The sequence below is a fragment of the Ricinus communis genome, chromosome 3, assembly GCF_019578655.1.
Source record: "Ricinus communis isolate WT05 ecotype wild-type chromosome 3, ASM1957865v1, whole genome shotgun sequence".
NCBI lineage: Eukaryota > Viridiplantae > Streptophyta > Magnoliopsida > Malpighiales > Euphorbiaceae > Ricinus > Ricinus communis.
The window spans coordinates 29,494,419-29,515,672 of NC_063258.1; the positions used below are offsets into that span (position 1 = coordinate 29,494,419).

A 21,254-nucleotide genomic window follows, 5' to 3' on the forward strand; every position below is an offset into this window, starting at 1 on the left:
ATGGAAATCATGTGGGACAGGGTCCAAAAGGATACGGTCTATCTTGATTATCAGATGACGTGGTTGAGCAATATTGGACAGAAGATAAATTCTTTCTTTTTCTTTTTGAAGGGATAAATTCTTTTTAATAACCAAACAATCATTGATAAAAGAAAAAAAAAATATCATCACGCAAACGGCGTCGGCTCGGTGTTACTTTAGTTTCCTCTTCTACAAGAAAAGAACAGAGAGATTTATAATTTGAAGGTTTTGTGGAATCAAATCGAAAGAAGCCAAAAATGGCAACAGAGGAAGAATTGAAACAGCAATTAGAGGAATTACAGAAACAGCTTTCGAAGAAACAGAAATTTGAAGACGCCGTTTTCTCAATCAAATCTCTTCTCCGCGATTTCTATCTCTCTTCTTCCCCTTCTCTTCGCAATTCAGTAATCTCTCTCTGCATCTTCTTTCAATTTTTTTTTTTTTGAAAAAAAAGTATTGCTATTAATTCATTGGGTAATCAATTTTATTTTCAAAATTTGTGGCAGTTCTATTTAGTTGTATGCAGAGTATCAACGATTTTGAAAACAAGATACACAGCTCCAGGTTTCTGGATGACAGGATTAGGGTTATTTGAACAAGCTGAATGCTTAGTTTCTGATTCTTCTCAAAAAGAGCATTTAAAGAATTGCATTCTTCAAGCTAAAGAACATTTACATCTAACTGATAATCCTCCAGATGTTTCCTCAAGTTCGTCTCGTGGAGGTTGATTTCAATTTCTTTGTTAATTTTATTACTAATATCTCTTCAATTGTGCACTGTTATTGATTTTTCTTGATTTGACTTTAGGGTATTTATTTGAGGGGCATCTTACTGTGGATCCTGAACCACCGCAGCCTCAATGGTTAGTGCAATCAAATCTTGTGAATTCTATGGCTTCTCTTTTGGCTGCTGAATCTTCTAGAGGTCGTGTTGATATTGTAGCCGAAAGTGCTTCTAGTATGCTCGAAGAGCTCATGACTAATCTTGATGACATTATGCCTCAGGTATTGTTTTTAGTTCCTTAAGTTTGTTCTTGTTAGTTTTAGTTTTAGTTTTATCAACCCAATTATTTATTGATTCTATGTCTTTTAGTTTTTGGAGGACGAATCCAGAGTTCCGAAAGTCCCTCCTGCTAGTAAAGAGGTTGTTGCAAAGCTACCGGTTATTACTCTCACACAAGAAATCTTGGCCAAGCTAGGGCAAGATGCAGAATGTGCTATATGTAAGGAGAATCTGGTTGTTGATGATAAGATGCAGGAGTTGCCTTGCAAGCACACATTTCATCCTCCTTGTTTAAAGCCATGGCTGGTAATCTAACTTCCCTTTTGCTAATGTCTTATAGGGCTCCAACATTAGTTAACCTGCATTATGAAAAATGTTGAGAGGCATGGGATAAAGTTGCATGTTCTTAACGTTAAGTCCAATGTTTTGACAGGATGAGCACAATTCTTGTCCAATTTGTCGACATGAGCTGCAAACTGATGATCATGCATATGAGAGCTGGAAGGAGAGGGAGAAGGAGGCTGAAGAAGAGAGGAAAGGTGCTGCTAATGCTGTGCGTGGTGGTGAATTCCTTTATATTTAGATGATTGTCATGTACTTTATTCATAGCGAATAAAGTGCCTATTACTGTATTTATAGATTCATCTTTGAAGATTATAGAGGTTATATTTTAACTTGATATTGTTTTTACACCTCTATTGCTGTATAACTCTTTCTTGCATTACTTTTGAGTAATGATTATATGGTTTTCTTAGGGTTCACGGTTGAGAGCTGAGCTTGTATTTCTTTAGTTTGAATTGAACTACATTTACATGACTTCTAAGCTTCTACTGATTGCATGTTCATGGGTTTTCAATCTTTGTCATTACACTTTCTGATAATGTGAGTTTTAGAGGGCGCTGGTGCTGCTAATAGACTGAATAATGCATTTCAGATCTCACTCTGTGTTTCTTGGTTTTATGACTTGAAATTCTTGAATCTCATTTTAAAATTTATTATTACACTCCTCGATAATGTTGGGTTACGAGGATTTGCTTGTTTCTTCTGAAAAGGGACGAGTTCGACAGAACTTTTGCGAAACATCAAGCCCTGCCCTGCTTTCTTTGTTTTAATTAGGCAGAGCAAGTAAAACCTTTTTATATAAACTAATAAACGATGACATTATCCTTTCCTTGTTCTATCATTAAAAAGATTGTGAAAGGAAGAACTGGGGATTTTCAGGATTTAAATTAAATTCTTAGCTGAATTACGGCAGGTGAAGTCATTGGTTAGTACTGTACTAATAAAGCAAGCAATTGATGTCACATTTCAGATAAGAACTTTTTGTTATTCCGTGATAAGGTTGTCTTTGGAATTGTTGTTGAGTGTTAAAAAATAAATTTATATTTCTTTTGATTTAATGTGTTAATTTTTAAATTTTTTTATAAATTATTTTTTCCGAATCTATTTTTAGGAGCAAAAGTACTTTTTCAATCTTAATGTCAAACTCATCCTAAATGTGTTTAGGTACTCTTTACTCCCATCATTCACGGGTCTTACAATATAAGTGGGTTTATACGAATATATTATGAGTTTATCTAATAATCGCATTTGATGGTATAATAGTGTAAGAAATACTAGAAAAATGAAAGAAACCTGCTCTCTTAGAACTCTTGATACTAAAAAATATATAAATATTAGATACTCACAAGTTTAAATCTTCTTATCTGCATAAAAGAAATAAAAAAAAATATTTACAAAAACTGTTTCGAAATTAAGATGCAACATGATTGTGGAAGCCATTCTCAGGGAAAAAACGAAAAACATGACTGTGGAAGCCCGTGTAGGCACTATTGGCAGATGAAAGATCAAAGCCAGTTAGTCAGAGCCCATAACAGTTGGAACTCAATGGTCCAGTTCCGGTTAGAGGAGAGGAACCCAAACCAGATTCGTGGCATAATCATCAACATACATAATTCCTACTTCTTCCACCATAATTATCGTTAAATGGGTTATTATTTATCCACCAATAATGAATATCATTTCCCTGATTCTTTGCTTGAATCATCCTTCCCCTACTTAGCCTTCTTTTAACGAACACCATTTCAATAATAGTCACCATCGACTACACTTAACACCAGTCATGGAATTAGCTACCTCAATTAGCTCTGTTTCCACAAAGAATTTCACTCCATATGGCTACTCAAGGATAAAGAATGGGTCTTTTAAGTACCCACTAGTCCGCTCTCCATGCAGTCATAGGCTTAGAGCTCTGAATTCAAGGAGTTTGTCTATAAGAATGGTTTCAAATGGATATGCGGGTAGAGACGCTAACAACTTGTTCTTTACAAACAGCACTAGTACTAGTAATTACGATAGTAAGAAATACTCCAAAATAGACTCTTGTGTAGTCATTCCTCCACCCAAAGGTAAAAAACCAAGAGCAATTATCAAATTCTTGGGTGGTGCTTTCATTGGAGCTGTCCCTGAAGTCACTTATGGGTAATTAAACTAATCATTTCCTAATAACAAATTTCTCTTTTTTTGCATTGTTTCTTTCTTAGATTTTTATGGTTTTGTGTATGTTGGCAGGTATCTAATAGAGCTATTGGCAAAGGAAGGATATGTTGTTGTCTTGGTGCCTTACAATGTGACTTTTGATCATGCACATGCTGCTAATCAAGTATATGAAAAGTTTAATGCTTGCCTTGATTTGTTACTAACATCTGGCTTGCCGGATGCCAATCTAACACCTGCCCAGCTTGTTGGCCTTCCAGTTTTTTCTGTTGGTCATAGGTGTGTTTACTATCCCACATTATCACCATTTCTTGCAGCAATTAACTGTTTTTGACTTTGTAGCTATAGTTTACAATACAATTTTGGATATTATTTCTAATATGTCAGGATGTATACTATGTTGTATATTATTGAGGAAAGTCAGTTATTTAATGTGCCACCGTGAGTTTGTTGATTTAGAGAAAGGAATACTGTAGAATGACTAATTTGTTCATTCAAGCCCATTTTTTCTGGAGTCAACTTAATCTGTCACTGGACTGACACAAACTTTCTTATTTTCATGGATGTTGCAGCAATGGTGCACTTCTCCAAGTTCTTACAGGAAGTTATTTCTGTGACAATATACCAAAGGTTTGGTTTCCTCTGATATACCAGCTCTTGAAAACTTTCTTGTCTAAGTGGGAAAATAGAAAGTCTTCTTTTTGGTTCTGAAGCAGAATGCATATTATGAAGTTTATTTAGTTCTAAAATAACTGAGGCAATTCATGGAGTGTGACAAAGACTATTATCTCTTCTGTAAGGCTAATGCTATAATCTCATTCAACAACAGGCCTGCTACGGAGGCAGTACCATACTTTGAGCAGGTAACTATCTGTTCATGTTTTACTGCCGTTTCATTTTTCCTTGGTATCATATGTCTTTTTGATTAGTGTCCTCAAGGTCTCTCTGTTGGCAGTATAAACTTTTGTAGTTTTACCATCTTTCCTCTAGGAAAAGAGATAGTTCTTGATGTATCTCAAGTTCCTGAATGTTGGTCTTCAACATGATTAAGAGACATTCTTTTAACTTTTAAATATTTGGTGTGTGAGTGTAGCTGCCATGATTTTTGTTTACCAACTAATCAAAGCATGTGTTAGCCCAGAAAAAGAACTATAATTAAGATGTGAAATTTTTGTGTGTAGATAGCTTGAGTTGAACTTTACACATTATAATAAGTTCTGCTCCATGATTAAATCCCTTTGGCCTTTTGAATTAGTAGGAGGTTGTAAAGCATTCATTGTTTCAAAAATACAGTAAGAACGATAGTGAATGTTTGGTCTGGAGACAGCTAGAAGAGGCCATAATGGCACTTTATGAAGAGAGGCAATGTCGTTGTTAGCAACAATATTAATGTTGACTATGAATTATGAACTTCCCAAAGGTTCAAGGAATTTAGCAAAACATGCGAGGGCATGATGAGCAAGAGCTTTTATCAAAGTGCTCTTTGTTTGTTCACTTCATTGTGTGATTGGTTTGTAAATTTTTTAGGTGCTTAGAGGTTTTTATTTAAGAGCAAGCAGAATTACATATATGCCTAAATTTAATTCAAGAAAATTTTATAATGAAAGGTGATTCTGTAAAGTATTGGACATGTAGACTTAGCAACTGTAATGAAGTGGTTTCTGATTTTCATGATTATTTCGGGTAAATTACATTGGCGGTCACCAAACTTTGTACTTTGTAAAAAGAAGGTGCCAAACCTTTGATTTATAACTAAATGGTTACTGAATTTTAATTTTAATAACACTGATGAGTTTTTCCAGTGAGTGTGAAGATAAATTATATGGGTGGTCACCAAACTTTCTACTTTATAACAAAAAGGTGCTAAGGTTTTAATTTTAAAAAATACTTGGGCGATACCTTTTTATAATAAATGAAAAGTTTGGTACCTTTTTGTTACAACTTGCAAAGTTTGGTGATCGTCCATCTAATTTACTCTCTAAGTATGCTGGAAAAATTCAATGGTGTTATTAAAATTAAAGTTTAGCAATCATTTAGTTATAAATCAAAGATTTGGTACGATTTTATTACAAAATGTAAAGTATAGTAACCGCCAATATAATTTACCCTGATTATTTCTTTTTGCTCCACAGAATCTTGATGATATCAGTCAAGAAATACAATTTTCCCATTCAGTTGTATACATTGCACCATCACACACACCCACAATAATGCACTAAAATGAATTTCTTTCTAACAATATTGTGCTCATAATTCTTTAAATGCTTGTCTGCAGTTAGGCCCACTCATTAATCAAATGATGCCAATTGTGGAGGCATCGCCAATGTACTCGATAGCTAGGAGTGCCTCAGGTAAATCACATATGAACTCTGCCTCTCACATCTTGACTTTGCCAAGAGTTACAGCAAATTCTCTATTTAAATTTTGGTCGTTGAGGCCCTATTTCACATGTCCCAATAAATTTGATAATCAACATTTTTTTTTCTGCAACATCTCATGCCTTGCATAATACCTAGATGAATGTATATGTTACATGAATCGGTCAACTGTAGCCAGAACATCTTAGAAGAGGATATGTTTGCATGTGACGAAACTATGTAGGAAATATCTGTTTAAACATTTCAATAATGATCAAACGACAAGGATAATTCTTTTGCAAAAATGTCTTAGAGTAGAATATATCCAATGATAAACACAGGTCATCACGTCTTAATTTTATACATCAATCAGTGTCTCTGACTTCTAATCCCCATTTTACTTCTCCATTTTGAGATTTTAATAGCAAGGGATGATTCCATTTTATCCTGGAATTTTTATTGTTTCATGGTGACTTATGTCTAGGGGATGCATGGAAAATGCTAATTGATACTGCCGGAGCAATAATACCAGACAGTGAACAAGAAGCCCTTACGTCACTGACTAGATTTGTTGATCAGTTGCCTTCAGTAATGAGTCAAGTAAGCCGATCAGTTCCCTCCATTGGTTTGTAACTGGCTCTTTTATTCTGTGTTCTTTGGGAAAAAGAAAAAGTAAGTTGATACCATGCAGCCTCTTATAGAGCAGATTTAATAGCTGATTCCAATTTGGACTGTAATGGTTGTACTCTCTATACCTCACTGTGATGAAGTCTTGATTAAATCGTTGCTGTTGATTAAAATTTCCCTTGTAGCCCTTAACAAAATCTTGATTTTGCTAATATGACTTTTGTCGAGATTCATGGAGATTTGGCCAATGGATGCTATGAATTTGTGCCTCAGAATAGTGATTTCTATTAACATACCCTTTTCTGTTTACCTTGATTTTACTTCATTGTTGTTTATCTTTTTCAGCTGTCCTAAAAGAAATAGGCTGGAGTGGACATTAATCATACGGACTTACATGTCTAACTTGCTATAGTTTCTATTAGGTTACAGAGGGGGTATCAGAATTCAAGCCCAGACCTTCTGAGAATCGCGATTGTTGTAGAAATTCCTATAATGTCCAACATACACTACTGGTATGCAAAGTACACCTTATATTCCTAAAGTTCTGAGAAATAGATATTCTTATGTATAATCTCTCCTGTGAACTATTGCTTTTATGTAGAATGCACATAGACTTATATATGGTGGTGTATCTATTTCTGGCTTAGGTAAAGTTCACATCTGATACAATTGATGAGACAGATCTCCTTGAAGAGACCTTGCAGCCTCGTATTGAGTCCATAGGTGGGACTATAGAGAAGGTCCAATTAAGTGGTAACCATATCACACCATGCATCCAGGTACAATATGCGAGCTCTGTCTATGCATACATGCACTGTACCTGTGTGTGTCCTTTCTTTGTTTGTTCTTTAACAAAGTATTTCAGTGTGGTCAATCTTATTGGTTTTCTTGATTAAACAAGTTCATTTGTTTGTTGCAACTCATTAGGAACCAATATGGCAAGTAGGTTCTGTGTACACTCCTGTAGATGCTATCGCTCAAGGTCTTAAGGCTCTCTCACTTAATGAGACTAGAGTCCTCTTCAGAACCATTAGCGACTGGTTCAGACGTTTTGAAGATTAACATCCTAATTACTCGGCAGAAGTTTTAATGAGGGTGCTCACGACAGTATATATTACAAAAATATAGGTTCCATATGTATAAATTTTGGCTTACAAATATTGCAGCCAAAGTCTCATCTATGTGGCTGATTTGTTAGTTCATAGTTACTGGTTAGGTATATGGTAGACTTCTGTTGGCGAGTAGTTAAATACATACTCCTGCAAGTATATTCTCACCTTTGCTTCCATATTTGGTGGAACATAAAAAACACTCACTCTAAATCAAGATCATTCCTCGATGTAATAATGTCTTGTGTTACCGTTGTTGATAACCAAGACCTTTTCCAATCTATTTACCCACTCTAATATTCCTGATAGAGCCTGTGGAAGGATCATATCATAATAGGCAGTAGAGATTTAACATTGATGCTGCTACGCCATGTATAATTACATAACTGAGTTTCTGTAAAGCTGCCTGCTTGACCACATTTTTATCGGTCTGCTTGCCAATACTGTTCCTTAATTTATAGGTCTGAACTGCTAAAATAAATGGAGGCCAGTTTATTTTGGTGGAGTGGGGTCTTATAAATTAGATACTGAGTTTTGTCTTATTTATCAGTACTCAAAGTAAATCAGACCTTTTTTTCCCTTGAAGAGAAGAAACAAATAACTCATAGGATATAAGTGGAAACAAAAAATGAAAATAAAATTGCCACATCCCAATTAAGCCGTTGGGAATTCACTTGCAGCAGCATTAATAATCAAAATGGATCTTCTGTTCTCAGTGTACTATGTGACCAAATGTAATCAAGCAGAAGCTGCCTGCACTTTCTGAATGAGATCTGCAGCATCCTGTACAGTAACAATGTTTTCAGCTCCCTTCTCTCCAATTGACACATCGAATTGTTCTTCCAATGCCATCATAATTTCCACCTGTTAAATTTCAATTGCAATTTGTTCATTTGCTTCAATTTCTGTTCATGGATGGTTTCTGTATCTTTATAATTATTTTAAAAAAAAAAAAAAAAACTGAAGAGAGTACCGTGTCAAGGGAGTCAGCACCCAAGTCGGCAAACTTGGTTTCAGGAGTAACTGTGCTTACTTCAATAGACAATTGGTTAGCAATTGTGCTCTGGACTACTTTCAGGGTTTCAGGTTCAGCCTAGTCATTCCAATCCGGTTTCATAAATCAATATCTTATATTATAAAGCCAAAAAAGTAATGGAGAAAGAACAATTGCTCGAGGAAATTCTTACAGAGCAAGAGATGGTAGTCCTGAAGCACCTAGACCTGGTAGAAGAGATGTTAGCTGCCTTTGGCAATTGGATTTTTGGGATATGTTTTAGCCCAAAAAAGAAAGGACCTCCCTGCATTAGAATCTATGTTGGCTTCAACTACATATTCAAAATAATAATAACAATGAATGAAGCTACACATCTATTCTAACATTAAATCAAGAAAGTGGCACCTACATTGGTGGAAAAGCTCTTCTGCTGGCAAGTAGGAAGACTGACTTTGGGGGTTGTGGGGAGGGTGGCAATAGGACATGTGGGGGTTGCAAGGAAGGTGGCCATGAAAACAAGAGAATAAAGAAAAGAAGAAGAATGTTGTAAATAAGGAAAGTCAATTTGATTGAGAAACTTGAAATTTGTTTAATGGTGCATGTATATATAATAAAGTGAAAGGACTTGCTGGCCTCTGCATTGTACAAGAAGATGATAGTTCCAATGAAGGATTTTGTTTTGGGGGCATGGAGTTGGGCGGCTATTCCCATGTCTTCTGTCAGCTTATGCTTGTATTGAGTTGGGTTCAAAGCACTACCCTGTCCTCCTGATTATAGTCATAGCGACTTTTCCCTTTTCATAATGATGGTGCTTAAGGTTCCATTACTGTAACTACTGTATGAAGCTTACCACCACTAATCATCTCTTGGATTGGTCATTGCACCTCTTTATAGTGGAAGATATATGGGCTATTCATATGACATAAAAATGTCCTTCATAACGTAAGCTTCAAGGACTAGTTCCATTGCTGATTAACTCCATATTTTTAATTATTATTGAGAATTTTAATAATTATTTATATTTAAACTTTTATTTTATATTATTATATATTAAATATTATTGTAATGAAGTGGAGAATATCTCAATCTTTAATAAAATTATTAGAGTATTTTCAATATATTTTTTATATTTAAAAAATATTATGAATATAATAAATGTATTGTAAATTTTATGTGCTTTATTAGTTGATACTCTTAATCTTTTTCTATTGACAAAATTTTATTAAAAAAATAATTATAACTACTAATACCTGTAGAAAAAAAGTTAAATAAATTGCATAACATAAAAAGTTCATTGGACTTGAATTCAATTTTTACTCTTTATATTTGAATATTTTTTAAGATATTATTTTTTATAAAAATAATACTCTTTAAAATAAAAAGAACTATTAATGATATTCTTACTCTATATGTTTAGAAGATCAAACATTCACTCTGCTGGCTCAAAAAAAATACTATTCTTTTTATAGAAATAATACTCCTTCAAATAAAGAGCATCATCAATGATATTCAAACTGTACATTCACCTCGGTCAAGAAAATCCAAACTTGAATATAGACTGCGCTTGAATTTAGCTCGACTGTAATTATAAGAAACATATTTTATTATATTTTTAATAAAAAATTATTTATATTAAATATATAGGTTAATTCATAGTATGCATTTCTTGCATGTAAAAACACATTTATATATTGAAAGTAGTAATTTTCATATTTGTTATGCGTACATGCGAGCCTGGATTACTGTTGGCACTGATGAGGAGAAAAAGATAGCAAAAATGACGAAGTATAAAAGAGAACAGCAAAGTGTGAAAAAGCTGATAAGAGTCGATCATATTAGATGGTAATGAAAGCAAAAGAAAGAAAGAAAGAAAGGAAAGTTGCATAATAAAACAGCCCAGAAATGAGAAATTCTTGGGTAAGCAGCAGCCGCAAATTTTGCAGGAATGGGCCAAATAGCTGCTGACGATCGTTCTATACAACTGATTTTGTTTTTCGTATGGCAACCGAACCATCCTCCTCCAAACTATGAAACTAATTCTTCTCTTCTCTTTTTCTTTTCACATTGTTTTAAAAATATTATAATTTTCACTATCATTAACATGCATTGAATTAGAGTTAGCAGCATCAAAGTGGCTGGACTTGGCTTTTATGTCCCATCTCCCTTCTATATTGCCTAAAAGGATTGCATTATTAATCCTTGTATAATAAGATTTTACATTTAATGGTTCAATTTTTATTTCAATTCAATAATTCCTGGCAATAAGAGATTAGCACATCGCGTTTTTTATATTGTTAATTAGAAATAATTAAAATTTTAAAATATCATTAGAATGATGTGTAAAAGATCAAATGATGATTAATATAGTTATCAATGACATGGTATTCCAGTGTTTCTTTTTAACGATTTGAATTGATTGAAGTTAATCGCTTTGAATTGAATAGGAAGAAACTGAATTCAACCGCATTGATTGCGCACATATGTACAAGAATTTTATTTAAAAGATAAAGAAGAAAAGAATGGATTTTAACAACAAATATACATAAAAGGATAAAAAAACATAATCTTGAAAATATATATATATATATAATTATGAAACACATATGCAAAGATAATCCCTAACGCAACCTCCCCGAACTGCTTCACTGATTTTATCACATGCATATATTGACTCCTCTTTTAACCTCAATAGGTAACACTTATATACATCCCCATGTTCCCATTTAGAAATCTGGGAAAAACAAAAACAAAAAATGAGAAAAATACAAAGGTTGTTCTTTTTTTTTTTAATCAAGCTTGTTAGTATATTGTATATTTTTTATATAAAAACAACAAAGGGCGCATTTTTATATTATGGTTATATGGCATTACATAGATTAACACTTATTTTAGTTAATTAGACTTCCTCGATGAGGTTCAAATTTAAAAACTCATGAATATCCTTAAACAGGAATTTTAAATAATTTGTTTTTGTCTGTCAAGCTAATAGGATTATGAAATTCTCGGAGTATATTCTTTTTGATGGGCCACAAATAGGTGCTATAAGTATAGTAAAAAGTTGATAATCTCAAGTGAGAAACAAAATTTCACCCAGGAATTAAGAATAAAACCGATCGAATTTCTCAGTTTCGGACTTGCATGGAAGGTCCGAAATGAAGGATGATGATGTGCATATATATATATATATTTAACCTAAGAAAACTATAAAAGGAAAAAAATAGGAAAAGAGAGAGCGGGGGATGGGGTGGTAAGGAAGAAGAGAAGCTGTGACAAAAATAATGAAGTGAAATATGAAAAATGAATAATGGAGAGCCCATTTTGTATATAGACGAAGGCATGCAGAGGAAACACCCGTCTGATACAAATTTTTGCATGCATGCCACCTACAGCCACTATCATGTGCTAGCATTCAAGTCTTATTAAAACCTAAAAATCTTATGATCTTATCACCAACATCAGTATATATATATATATATATATATAAAATACCCAAGCCCAAGCTGGGTTGCTGCTGTAAAATAATTAGCCCTAATAATAATATACTACCACGTACATATATATATAGAAACAAAAGATAAATGGTACACTGCTGCTATATGCATATATAGCTATAGCTACTAGCTTCATGTGGCCATCCATTTGGCCTTGTTAAGGGCGAAGGGCATGAGGGCAAGTGTGGCGGGTGGGGTAAAGTGAGAAGGCCAAATCACTTTCTCACTCAGAAATATACATTAGGGAAAGATTGATTTTGCTTGGTTTCCATTGGTTGCAACTTGTCATTATTTTTTAAAGAAAGAAAAAAAAAAAAAGAAAACCATGCAGCAGGAAGGCACATATATAATAAAGAAAGATCCTTTCCTTTTGAAGTAAGGGCATTGATAAATAACGTCTAGAAGAACAAAAATGGTTTGATTCTCAGTCTCCGTGTGCGGGGATGGAAGAGAAAGGATGGCAGATTGGAAATAACAAATTAGAAATTAGAAATGGTCCCAGCGCCACCCCCTCCCCCCACTAATACCGGAAAGTGACCTTACACTTTGTACAGCAAAATTAAATATTATCACCATTGAGGGGCTCCCCTAACTATCTTCAATTCAATTCAATTTTACAATAAATGGCTAATTTAATTTTATAATACTAACACCAGCCCAGACCTTTATTTTATTAAATAGTTTTTGACCTATACCTCTGCCTATTGCCTTACCTATATACATATACATATAGGTGTATTTAATTCTTGCAAAGTCAAATTTGAATTTGAGTACCGTGAGTGAGGCCATCACCCTTTGACCAGTTCACATTAGGGCAACACAGCCTACTCCGACTCAATATGCTCTTCTTCTTCTTCTTCTTTAATAAAAAGAAACCCTACTCTGACAGAGTTCGTTCACTAAATAAATAAAAATATTTAGATAATACTGTTCAAAAGCCTATGCTTAAATATGAGATTTTCTTTCTTAGAAGGAGAGAAAGAGAAAGAGAGGTAAATTATACGTTAGATATCATTTGATTGTCTGACTAGTGTTCGGTGGAAATTGCAAAAGGGAAACCCTTGTGAGATAGATGGCCTCACAATTTTTATTACGTTGGTCCCCTTTAGTTACCACGAGAGTGGAGAAATTGAATCTCCTCCACCCTTCCCATTCTTCTATTTTAATACTTCCTCTTCTTTCTTCTTTTATGTTTGGATGAATATCAAATTATATAAAATTTAATCTGAAAAATTCTATAATTTTTATTGAAAATATAATATTAATAAATTGAGAAATTTATTTAATTTAAAGAAAAAGATAAACATTAAGAAGATGAATTGCAGAAGGGTGATTGAGCCAGGCTTCTTTCTTTTTTTTTTTTTTTTCTTTTTCGGCGGTGGGAAGGAACAGGTGCTGCCTACAAATTGTCCCTTTCGGAGGCTCCCACGTGGCAGCCTCCTTTCCATTGGAGGCTTAAAGCCATGCCCATGTGGCATTTCTGTCAAGTGGAAATTAGCCGTTTGATTATGATCCGTCACATCCCTCTTTCTGCTTTTGCAGGCGGTCCCACCCTTTCCTCTTTTTTTTTTTTTTTTTTTTTTCTTTATTTTCCACTCTCGTCTCCACTAATTTTTAACCATTTATTTTTTATTTGTATCCTTGCCCATTCGTGATTTTGCTCATGTTCCCAAAGTAAATATGTTGCACCAAAAGTCCTCTTTTCAGCTCAAATAGTAATACTGTTTATTTTTTAGACTGAAACTTGTTAAATTCGAATTATGCATAAAAAAATATATGAATACTCTATTTATTATTTAAAGGATAATATTTGAAACCAATTAAAATTATTTTGAGATAAATTCTTTTATAGAAAATAAAAAAGGAAGGTTCCAAATTGAATTGAATGACGCAATATGTGCGTGAATACAGAAAGATCCATTCACCATTTGTCTGGCTCCTTTTTAAATTACAACAATTAGTGGACCGTTGATATATTTTGTAAATGCTCTGTCCTTCCACCATAAATTATACATTTACATTTACACACGTATTACTCATCTACGTGTGAAATATTTATAATAAATGCAAATTTCCTATTTGGAATAATAAAATAATATATTATATATTCAAATGAATAAGTATAAATTCTTCTTTGCCTCAATATCTATTAATAGTATATTGATAAAGATCAAAATAATATCTATATATAATTTAAACAATGCTAATTTTTATTTATATTAAGTACTATTTATGCAAATCAGATAAAAGAATAATATCTACATGTAATTTTTTTTTGTATTTAATATTAAATAACTGATATATATATATATATGTAGATGAGAATTATTCTTCGAAACAAATAGACCCAATAAGTTTTGTAGAGTTAAATATGTTATTGTGGTGCAAGGTCAAAGGGTTGTACTTGTGGCTAAGCAAGAAAAGTCTGCTGTGAATTGTGTTAACTACAGAAGAGAAAGCAATAAATTGGGCAAGGTCGACAATGAATTAGAAAGCGGCCCAAAAATTACTGTTTGCTATCTGCAGAATTCAGCTGCCTCTGCTCTCTGCAATTATGTTTTTTTTTTTTCTTTTAATGGTGGAAAAATAAAACCAATTAATTACAACAAAAATTGAGGTGATAATACAGTGAACTCACTGTTCTCGCCACATTAAGAAACTAAAGGACATGAGAGGACCGGACACCGCACAGTTAAGACAGTTGTTAAGTGAGAGAAAGCGGAGCAGAAAGGAGGCAGGCAGAGAAAATAAGTCTGAACATTTTTAATATGAAGTCACCTTCTTCTCATCCCCTAAATAGTGCGGCTTTGAATCTCCATTTTTCAAGGTTAAATGGGTAATCACCAAACACAATTCTCATTTGGATTTGCTATTTTTCTTTCTCTGTTTGTTTTTTCTTTTTTTAATGATGGGAGGTGGTGTGAATGGAATCCAATGGTGAAAAATGGTATATCTGAGTCTTAAATTGGAAGTTTGATATATATATATGCAATGCAGATGGTGTTGGGTGGACAGGTAAATGTTTATTCATTTTTTTTTAATCTTTTTTTTTTTAAAGAAGAAATTTGCTTTCTTGATTCTATCTGAAAGTGAAGAGGATTGGTCGAAACTGGTTTTTTAATTTTATCTTTTTTCTTCCCTTTTTCTTTCATCAGATTTCAGAAGCAGCAAATGTCATATGCATCTTTATCCACTCTCCACACTATTATACAAAAGAGGCCTGTTCTCTCTCTCTCTCTCTCTCTTTCTTGCTTTCATGATATACATGTATATATATATGTATATCCATTTACTTATATTATTTTATACATTTTTATTCTAGAATTTTTATCCTATTTCTGCCTGTTCAGATGTATCTATGCTCATACACATTGCAACTTCAATGCTTCTCTCTCACCCCCTTTTTATTTATTTATTACTCATTTATTTATTTTCCTAAAGTATTGGCACATTTGGTCTTAATTAGCGACTTAATTTGGTTAACTTCCTCTTAAGGGGTTTGTTAAGTTTGCATAAATAGTTTATTCATGAAATAGACTCTTGGGTATATATTACTCAATAGGAAGATCATTGGAGTAGTGGCTGGCCACTCTGCTAGTTTAGGCTATGATATGGTTGTAATGAAAATTAGCAAATGGATAGTGTTATGTAGTTTTTGTCTCTTAAAAGGTGAATTTGATCAAGAAGATGTAGGGATTGCTTGTAATAGATTATAGGGATAATCTTTTGATGGTAAACTAGCACTCTGGAGTTTTGATTGCTCATGGAACCATATCTCATGCCTTTCCTTTTGAGTAAACAGTGATCTGAACTGAACTCTCCATTATTCTACTTGGTAAAGGAAACAAATTATCTAAAATATATTTATTCATATTTTGTTGTCATATGAAACACAAGTAAAATCCTACGTTTGGGGTATTCTAAGGAAAATTCAGATATCGTTCACTGTGGTCCAAAGAATTGTGGGGAAAATGCTAATGCACAAGAGAGAGAGTTGACGGGTATAATTTTAACCATTGTCGAAAGGTAAGTTTATAACTAGGCATTTCAATTGATTGATTTGTTTTAGAAGCTAACCCAATAAAAATAAGAGAAAGGTGATTACAGAATTAGACAATTATTACTTGGGGATTTTACTTATTGGGACTTATTAAATATGCTTATTACCTCTGCTCCCAGAGCACTCATAGTATGGAACATATGCTATTGCTGATGGCAAAGGAATAGGTTGGGGATGTTGTGGCTTTCTTGCAGAGATATAGAACAGATGGCTGTTCTAGATATGGTGGGTGCAATGGTATGAATTGCAAGGATAGTAACTAGGTCTATCATTTGGTAATCATGTTTGGAGAAGGAGGATGTAACGTCCAATTCATTGGATTATGAGCAAATCCTGAAAAATTTGATATGAACTCTAATTTGACCTTGAAAATTTGAGGGTTTTTTTTGGTTTTGTTTTTCTGATCATCATTCATTGTTAACCAATTTAAGTTCTTGATTGTCAGGAAACAATATAGTGTTGGTGTGTGGTTTTATTAAGGTATTAGGCTCAAATTTTTGGTACCTCTGATATGAATTTTTGATTGTTTTGGATTGAAATTCAAATTTAGACTTGTGTTGGAGGTTTCCCATGCTAGTGAGTGTAGTTGGAGAATAGGAAGCTTAAAGAGTTTTGGTATATGACATAAAATTTTGGCCTACTTCTTTGACTATTAGGATTATTGGTAAATCAGCTTTCTTAGATACTGTGTGTTAAACCCATTTTACATAAGGAGCTGAAGATAAGATTTGAGGATGGTTTGAAAAGTCGCCTATCTTTGATCTATACTGATGCATGGTTGGTACTTGATTTGAGAATTGCTAGCTGGGTACTCTAATAGGTTGATGAACAGAATTACTCAATCTATAATTTAAATTGTTTAATCCTAAGTAAATTTGATGGAAGGTCCATTCCTTATCTTCTTCTGCCCTTCTAGGACCAAAAAACATGTTTGGTTGGACTAAATAATAAGATATGTCTTGAGAAAACATTTAGAAGACTTCTTTTTGGGGATTGTTTAATTAGTATATTTTTTGGATAAAATGCTATATTTGCTCCCCACATGCACAGCAAATTATCCTTGTGAACAAACAGTGTCAGTTGCAATCTACAATATAAAATTAGATGTTAGTTCTAAACATGACTGTTTTCTTTTTTCGTTTTAATGCTTTTTCTTTCTTTAATAATTCTTTCTCATAAACTGTAGCTGCTGCTCTCTTTATATTTACAGCAGTAATAAATTCTTTTCTCTAGGCTTTATTTTCACTGTTATTGCTGCCTGAAACCTCTGCTAAAAGCCACAGTAGCCATGCCTGTGGCCCTGCAACGACCAATATTAGAGTGAAATTTTAAGGTAAAAATTTTTATAGTGAAAAGGATTGTCAAGAAAGGGAAATAATATGAAAGGGAAAGAAAGAGGATGGTATGGAGCAATTCTGTTTTTAACATGCTGGAATGCCTTTACAAAAGGTCCAAGTTCTCTGTTTCATATGAACAGACTCAAATCATGTTCATCAATTTGTTTTGAACAGAAAATATTGGAATTTTCTCTCTCATTTCATTTTTCTTTCCTAAAATAAAAAATGAAAAAGAGAAGGTTACAACAGTAATGGAGATTCTTCTGTCAGTCTCCATAGGCTTTTGCTGACGTTTTTAATTTGAGCCTGGTCCCATGGTACTTGCAGGCAAGATACCAGAATACCCATCAACCATTTCTTGCCTAAGATGCCCTCTTGCTGTCAAGCATCACTAGTAAATCAAGAAATTATGGTCTGAATTCTGTCCAATTACTAAAAGAACCTTAAATCCCCCAGTTGAAGAATCCATTCTTTTTTATATTCCAACCTAGGAATCACTGGTTGTCACTTTTAGTTGATGAGGACCATCCTACTTTGCATGTTGAACTAGATTTTATTGATGTAGCAGTGCATCATGTTTGACATTTGTTAACTGTTGCTTGAAAAAACGTAAAACAATCTAGACATTCAGCATAACACGACTCTTTTTATATTTCCTAGCACACATCTTGTAGACCTGTTGCTGCTTTGTTTTAATTTCGTATTTTTATTTTTGATATAACTGGGTGCTTTTGAAGTCATATATAGTAGATGACTTCGAGAAAAGTAGTGAGAAAGGATTTAGCGTCTTTAGACCTTAATTTATGAAGATATAGTCCTAATATCTGGATGAATTAAAGAAACATGTCTGTATGCAATTAGTTTGAATTTAAGATTTAGTTGAGTGGAGTGGTCTTATTTTTAATTTTCTAATCCGTTGTTACTTAGAAACTAGCTTCTACATGTACATTGATGTATAAGTTGAAGGTAAATATTTTTCCTTAATGGTGGGGAAAGAAGTATTTCACAGAAGAGAGAGAGGCAGCTGAAGCCTGATGCAACGTAAATATAGTTGAAGGATGAGGGTAGAGCAGTAATAGAAACACCACCCTAACTGCTCATTTAAGGCCGGTAATAGAAGGGTAACAAACGTAGTTTGCCAAAACAGGGAAAAATCCAAAAATATTCAAAAACCCTAGACTGTCCTCAACTAGTATTTATAACACCCATGAGGCCCCTTTCGGAACAGTACACCAGATCAGCCTCTGCTTCTCTCTGCATTGTGTACTTTTGTCCCTAAGAATATAGAGAAAAAAGAAAACTATGATTCTACCTTCTTTCTACATTCCTAATTTTTGAGAGAGAGAGAGAGAGAGAGAGAGAGAGAGAGAGAGATGAGAGGTAGATCATCTAAGCAAGAAACCAGAGAAGGAATGGAAATAGATAAACTTAATAAGCTGAAAGAGGAACCTCATCTATCTGGTGCTTATATTCGTAGTCTAGTCAAACAATTAACCTCTTCAAGAACCAAAGATCCCATGAATTCCAAAGACCGCAGTTGTGTTGATGATGATAGTTTTTCTGGCCAAAATATGGCCAAATTTGGTGAAGGTGTAAGTGAAAACCAACAAACCCAGCAACCTCAACAGCCTCAACAACAACATAGGAAACAGGTGAGGAGGAGACTCCACACCAGTAGGCCTTACCAAGAAAGGCTTCTTAATATGGCTGAAGCTAGAAGAGAGATTGTTGCCGCCCTTAAGTTCCATAGGGCTTCCATGAAACAAGCCAATGAACAACAACAGCAGCATCATCAACAACAAGAGCAGCAGCAGCAGCAGCACCAACAACAATCACTGTCAGTGCAACTTTCACCCCCTCCATGTTTTGAACAAGAAGGAAAGATGAAATCTAGGAGGAATCCAAGAATATATCCATCAAATACTGCCAATTTCTCTAATTATCTAGACAGTGTTTCTTGCACTTCCTTCTCTCATGCACCACCTCCTCCTTCTGCTTCCCCTCCTCCATATCCTTTTTGTTGGCCTACTCCTCCAGTTCTTCCTTCAACTATCAATGAAAATCTCAATTTCCCTCTTCCGAACCAAACCTTAGGCCTAAATCTCAATTTTCAAGATTTTAATGACTTAGACACCTCTCTTTACCACAACAGCAACAACCCATCATCGGTGTACTCATCATCCTCTCCTTCATCATTCTCGTCGCCTTCACCTTCTTTTTCCATTGCCACTGAAGATGTTCCTTCAGTTGCAAAATCACAAGAAGGGATGCCACCTGCAATATGTGACTTAACTGAATCTTATGGTGGAGGAGGATTGCACCAAGTGGTAGATGATGAGGAGATGGCAGAGATGAGATCAATAGGAGAACAGCATCAGATGGAATGGAATGATACTATGAATTTGGTCAAATCAGCATGGTGGTTCAAGTTCTTGAAAACCATGGATTCTGGTCATGAAGTGAAGACAGAGGATGATGGTTACCAACCATTTGATGAAGTTATGGAATTCCCTTCCTGGTTGAACGCAAATGATGCATGTTTGCAGCAACATTTTGATGATTACAGCACCGAAGATTATTACCATGATCCTTCCCTGCGTTGGTAAGAAACCAAACTTCCCAAACTTATTATAAATGAGGAAACGTCTTCTGTTCCATGCCTTTGCACCTAAATAGTTTATTTCTTTTTGTGAAATGAGTAAGAGAGGATTTAGTTTTAATCATGAACTCTAATGCTTTAGTCTTAAATCATCAAACTAATGCTTTAAAAGGACCCACTTAATCACAGACAATTAAGCTAACCAGGTGGCTACTATGAGTTCATATATTAGCATCAAGAAGCCTCTTTGAAATTTGACCTTTTTTTTTTTTTTTAGTTTGTGCAAATATTATGGCCTTATTGATGGCTTGTGAGGGACCTTTGACCCAAGATGAGGACTATGGTCCCGAGTGAGATTGGGTAGTCCAAGTTTGTTTTTGTGGGCCTTACTGAAAAGACTTGTATTAGTTCAATCAGCCCATGGTCGTCCTTCATTTTAATTATTTTTCCAATGATTCATTTGCTTTTTTGGTTATTAACAATATTATTATTATTATTTGGGAATTAGTTGTTGGGTGCTTTTATTTAAATTTGATTTTATTTCATAGAAATACAAAAGCTGTTAACAAGTGATGTGTTCACTGAGCATGTTATTGTTTTTGTGGTTTTGTAATTTTGTGATGCACAGCATGGACATTGGAGAAATTGAAGGCATGGGTGGGGAGTGGCTCTCTTGACAAGGATTGATTGTTTTTTGTTAATCAAATCTTTGGCTCTTTTGTTTCTATTTTTGTTTTTCTTTCTACATTAATCCTTTTTTGGGGGCTAGCCTGTTAGAAGCTGTTTTTTTAATCTAATAATAAGGCTTTCAGGGATGTTATTGAGGTTGGGAGTCCATAAAGGAAAATAATGTAACTAAGGAGTATGCTTATCTCCTTATTGAGCTTATTATATGAAAATATTACTTTATCTTCTACTCATCATTGTACCTCATTCTTTTTCTTTCTTTTGCTTTTTTTCTTTCTCCAAAGCTCTTTTAAATGTTTCAGAGCTGCAATAGTCTTTGTATGACATTTAGCAGAAGACTGTCATCTGCTGCATTTTGCTTCTTTAGCAATTTCAATGGTGGGCGAGTGGCAACTGCTCTCTCTTTTTTTTTTTTTTTTTTTGGCTTCTGTAGATACCCTTTATGTCACTTATCACTTCTATGCTTTTTGTTAG

At 34.0% G+C, this 21,254-nt stretch overlaps 4 protein-coding genes across 5 annotated transcripts; 3 read left to right on the forward strand and 1 right to left on the reverse strand.

Annotated features, from left to right (window-relative positions):
* Nucleotides 1-143: 143 nt before the first annotated feature.
* LOC8259009 (E3 ubiquitin-protein ligase AIP2) lies at nucleotides 144-1,839 on the forward strand. The gene is made up of 5 exons (XM_015717427.3): nucleotides 144-425; nucleotides 528-744; nucleotides 829-1,025; nucleotides 1,114-1,329; nucleotides 1,457-1,839. Exons 1-5 carry the CDS (start codon nucleotides 279-281, stop codon nucleotides 1,604-1,606), a joined length of 927 nt encoding a protein of 308 aa, XP_015572913.1. The 5' UTR covers nucleotides 144-278; the 3' UTR covers nucleotides 1,607-1,839.
* A 792-nt stretch (nucleotides 1,840-2,631) lies between these two features.
* Nucleotides 2,632-7,847, forward strand: LOC8258693. The gene is made up of 9 exons (XM_002516126.4): nucleotides 2,632-3,504; nucleotides 3,595-3,798; nucleotides 4,092-4,149; nucleotides 4,320-4,382; nucleotides 5,795-5,870; nucleotides 6,361-6,476; nucleotides 6,926-7,015; nucleotides 7,151-7,282; nucleotides 7,431-7,847. Exons 1-9 carry the CDS (start codon nucleotides 3,146-3,148, stop codon nucleotides 7,563-7,565), a joined length of 1,233 nt encoding a protein of 410 aa, XP_002516172.1. The 5' UTR covers nucleotides 2,632-3,145; the 3' UTR covers nucleotides 7,566-7,847.
* A 276-nt stretch (nucleotides 7,848-8,123) lies between these two features.
* LOC8258618 (acyl carrier protein, chloroplastic) lies at nucleotides 8,124-9,384 on the reverse strand. 2 transcript variants are annotated; one of them, XM_015717393.3, is made up of 4 exons: nucleotides 9,016-9,384; nucleotides 8,800-8,922; nucleotides 8,586-8,705; nucleotides 8,124-8,476 (listed from the first exon to the last, which is right to left on the reverse strand). In XM_015717393.3, the coding sequence occupies exons 1-4, from the start codon at nucleotides 9,115-9,117 to the stop codon at nucleotides 8,351-8,353; spliced, it is 471 nt and encodes a 156-aa protein (XP_015572879.1). In that variant the 5' UTR covers nucleotides 9,118-9,384; the 3' UTR covers nucleotides 8,124-8,350. The 2 variants fall into 2 exon arrangements, with proteins under 2 accessions (XP_015572879.1, XP_002516171.2); XM_002516125.4 differs by having other exon boundaries at nucleotides 8,800-8,910; nucleotides 9,016-9,351.
* Nucleotides 9,385-15,523: 6,139 nt separating this feature from the next.
* On the forward strand, nucleotides 15,524-21,009 carry LOC8258617 (probable serine/threonine-protein kinase yakA). The gene is made up of 2 exons (XM_002516124.4): nucleotides 15,524-20,096; nucleotides 20,722-21,009. Exons 1-2 carry the CDS (start codon nucleotides 18,868-18,870, stop codon nucleotides 20,768-20,770), a joined length of 1,278 nt encoding a protein of 425 aa, XP_002516170.2. The 5' UTR covers nucleotides 15,524-18,867; the 3' UTR covers nucleotides 20,771-21,009.
* The last annotated feature ends 245 nt before the right edge of the window (nucleotides 21,010-21,254 follow it).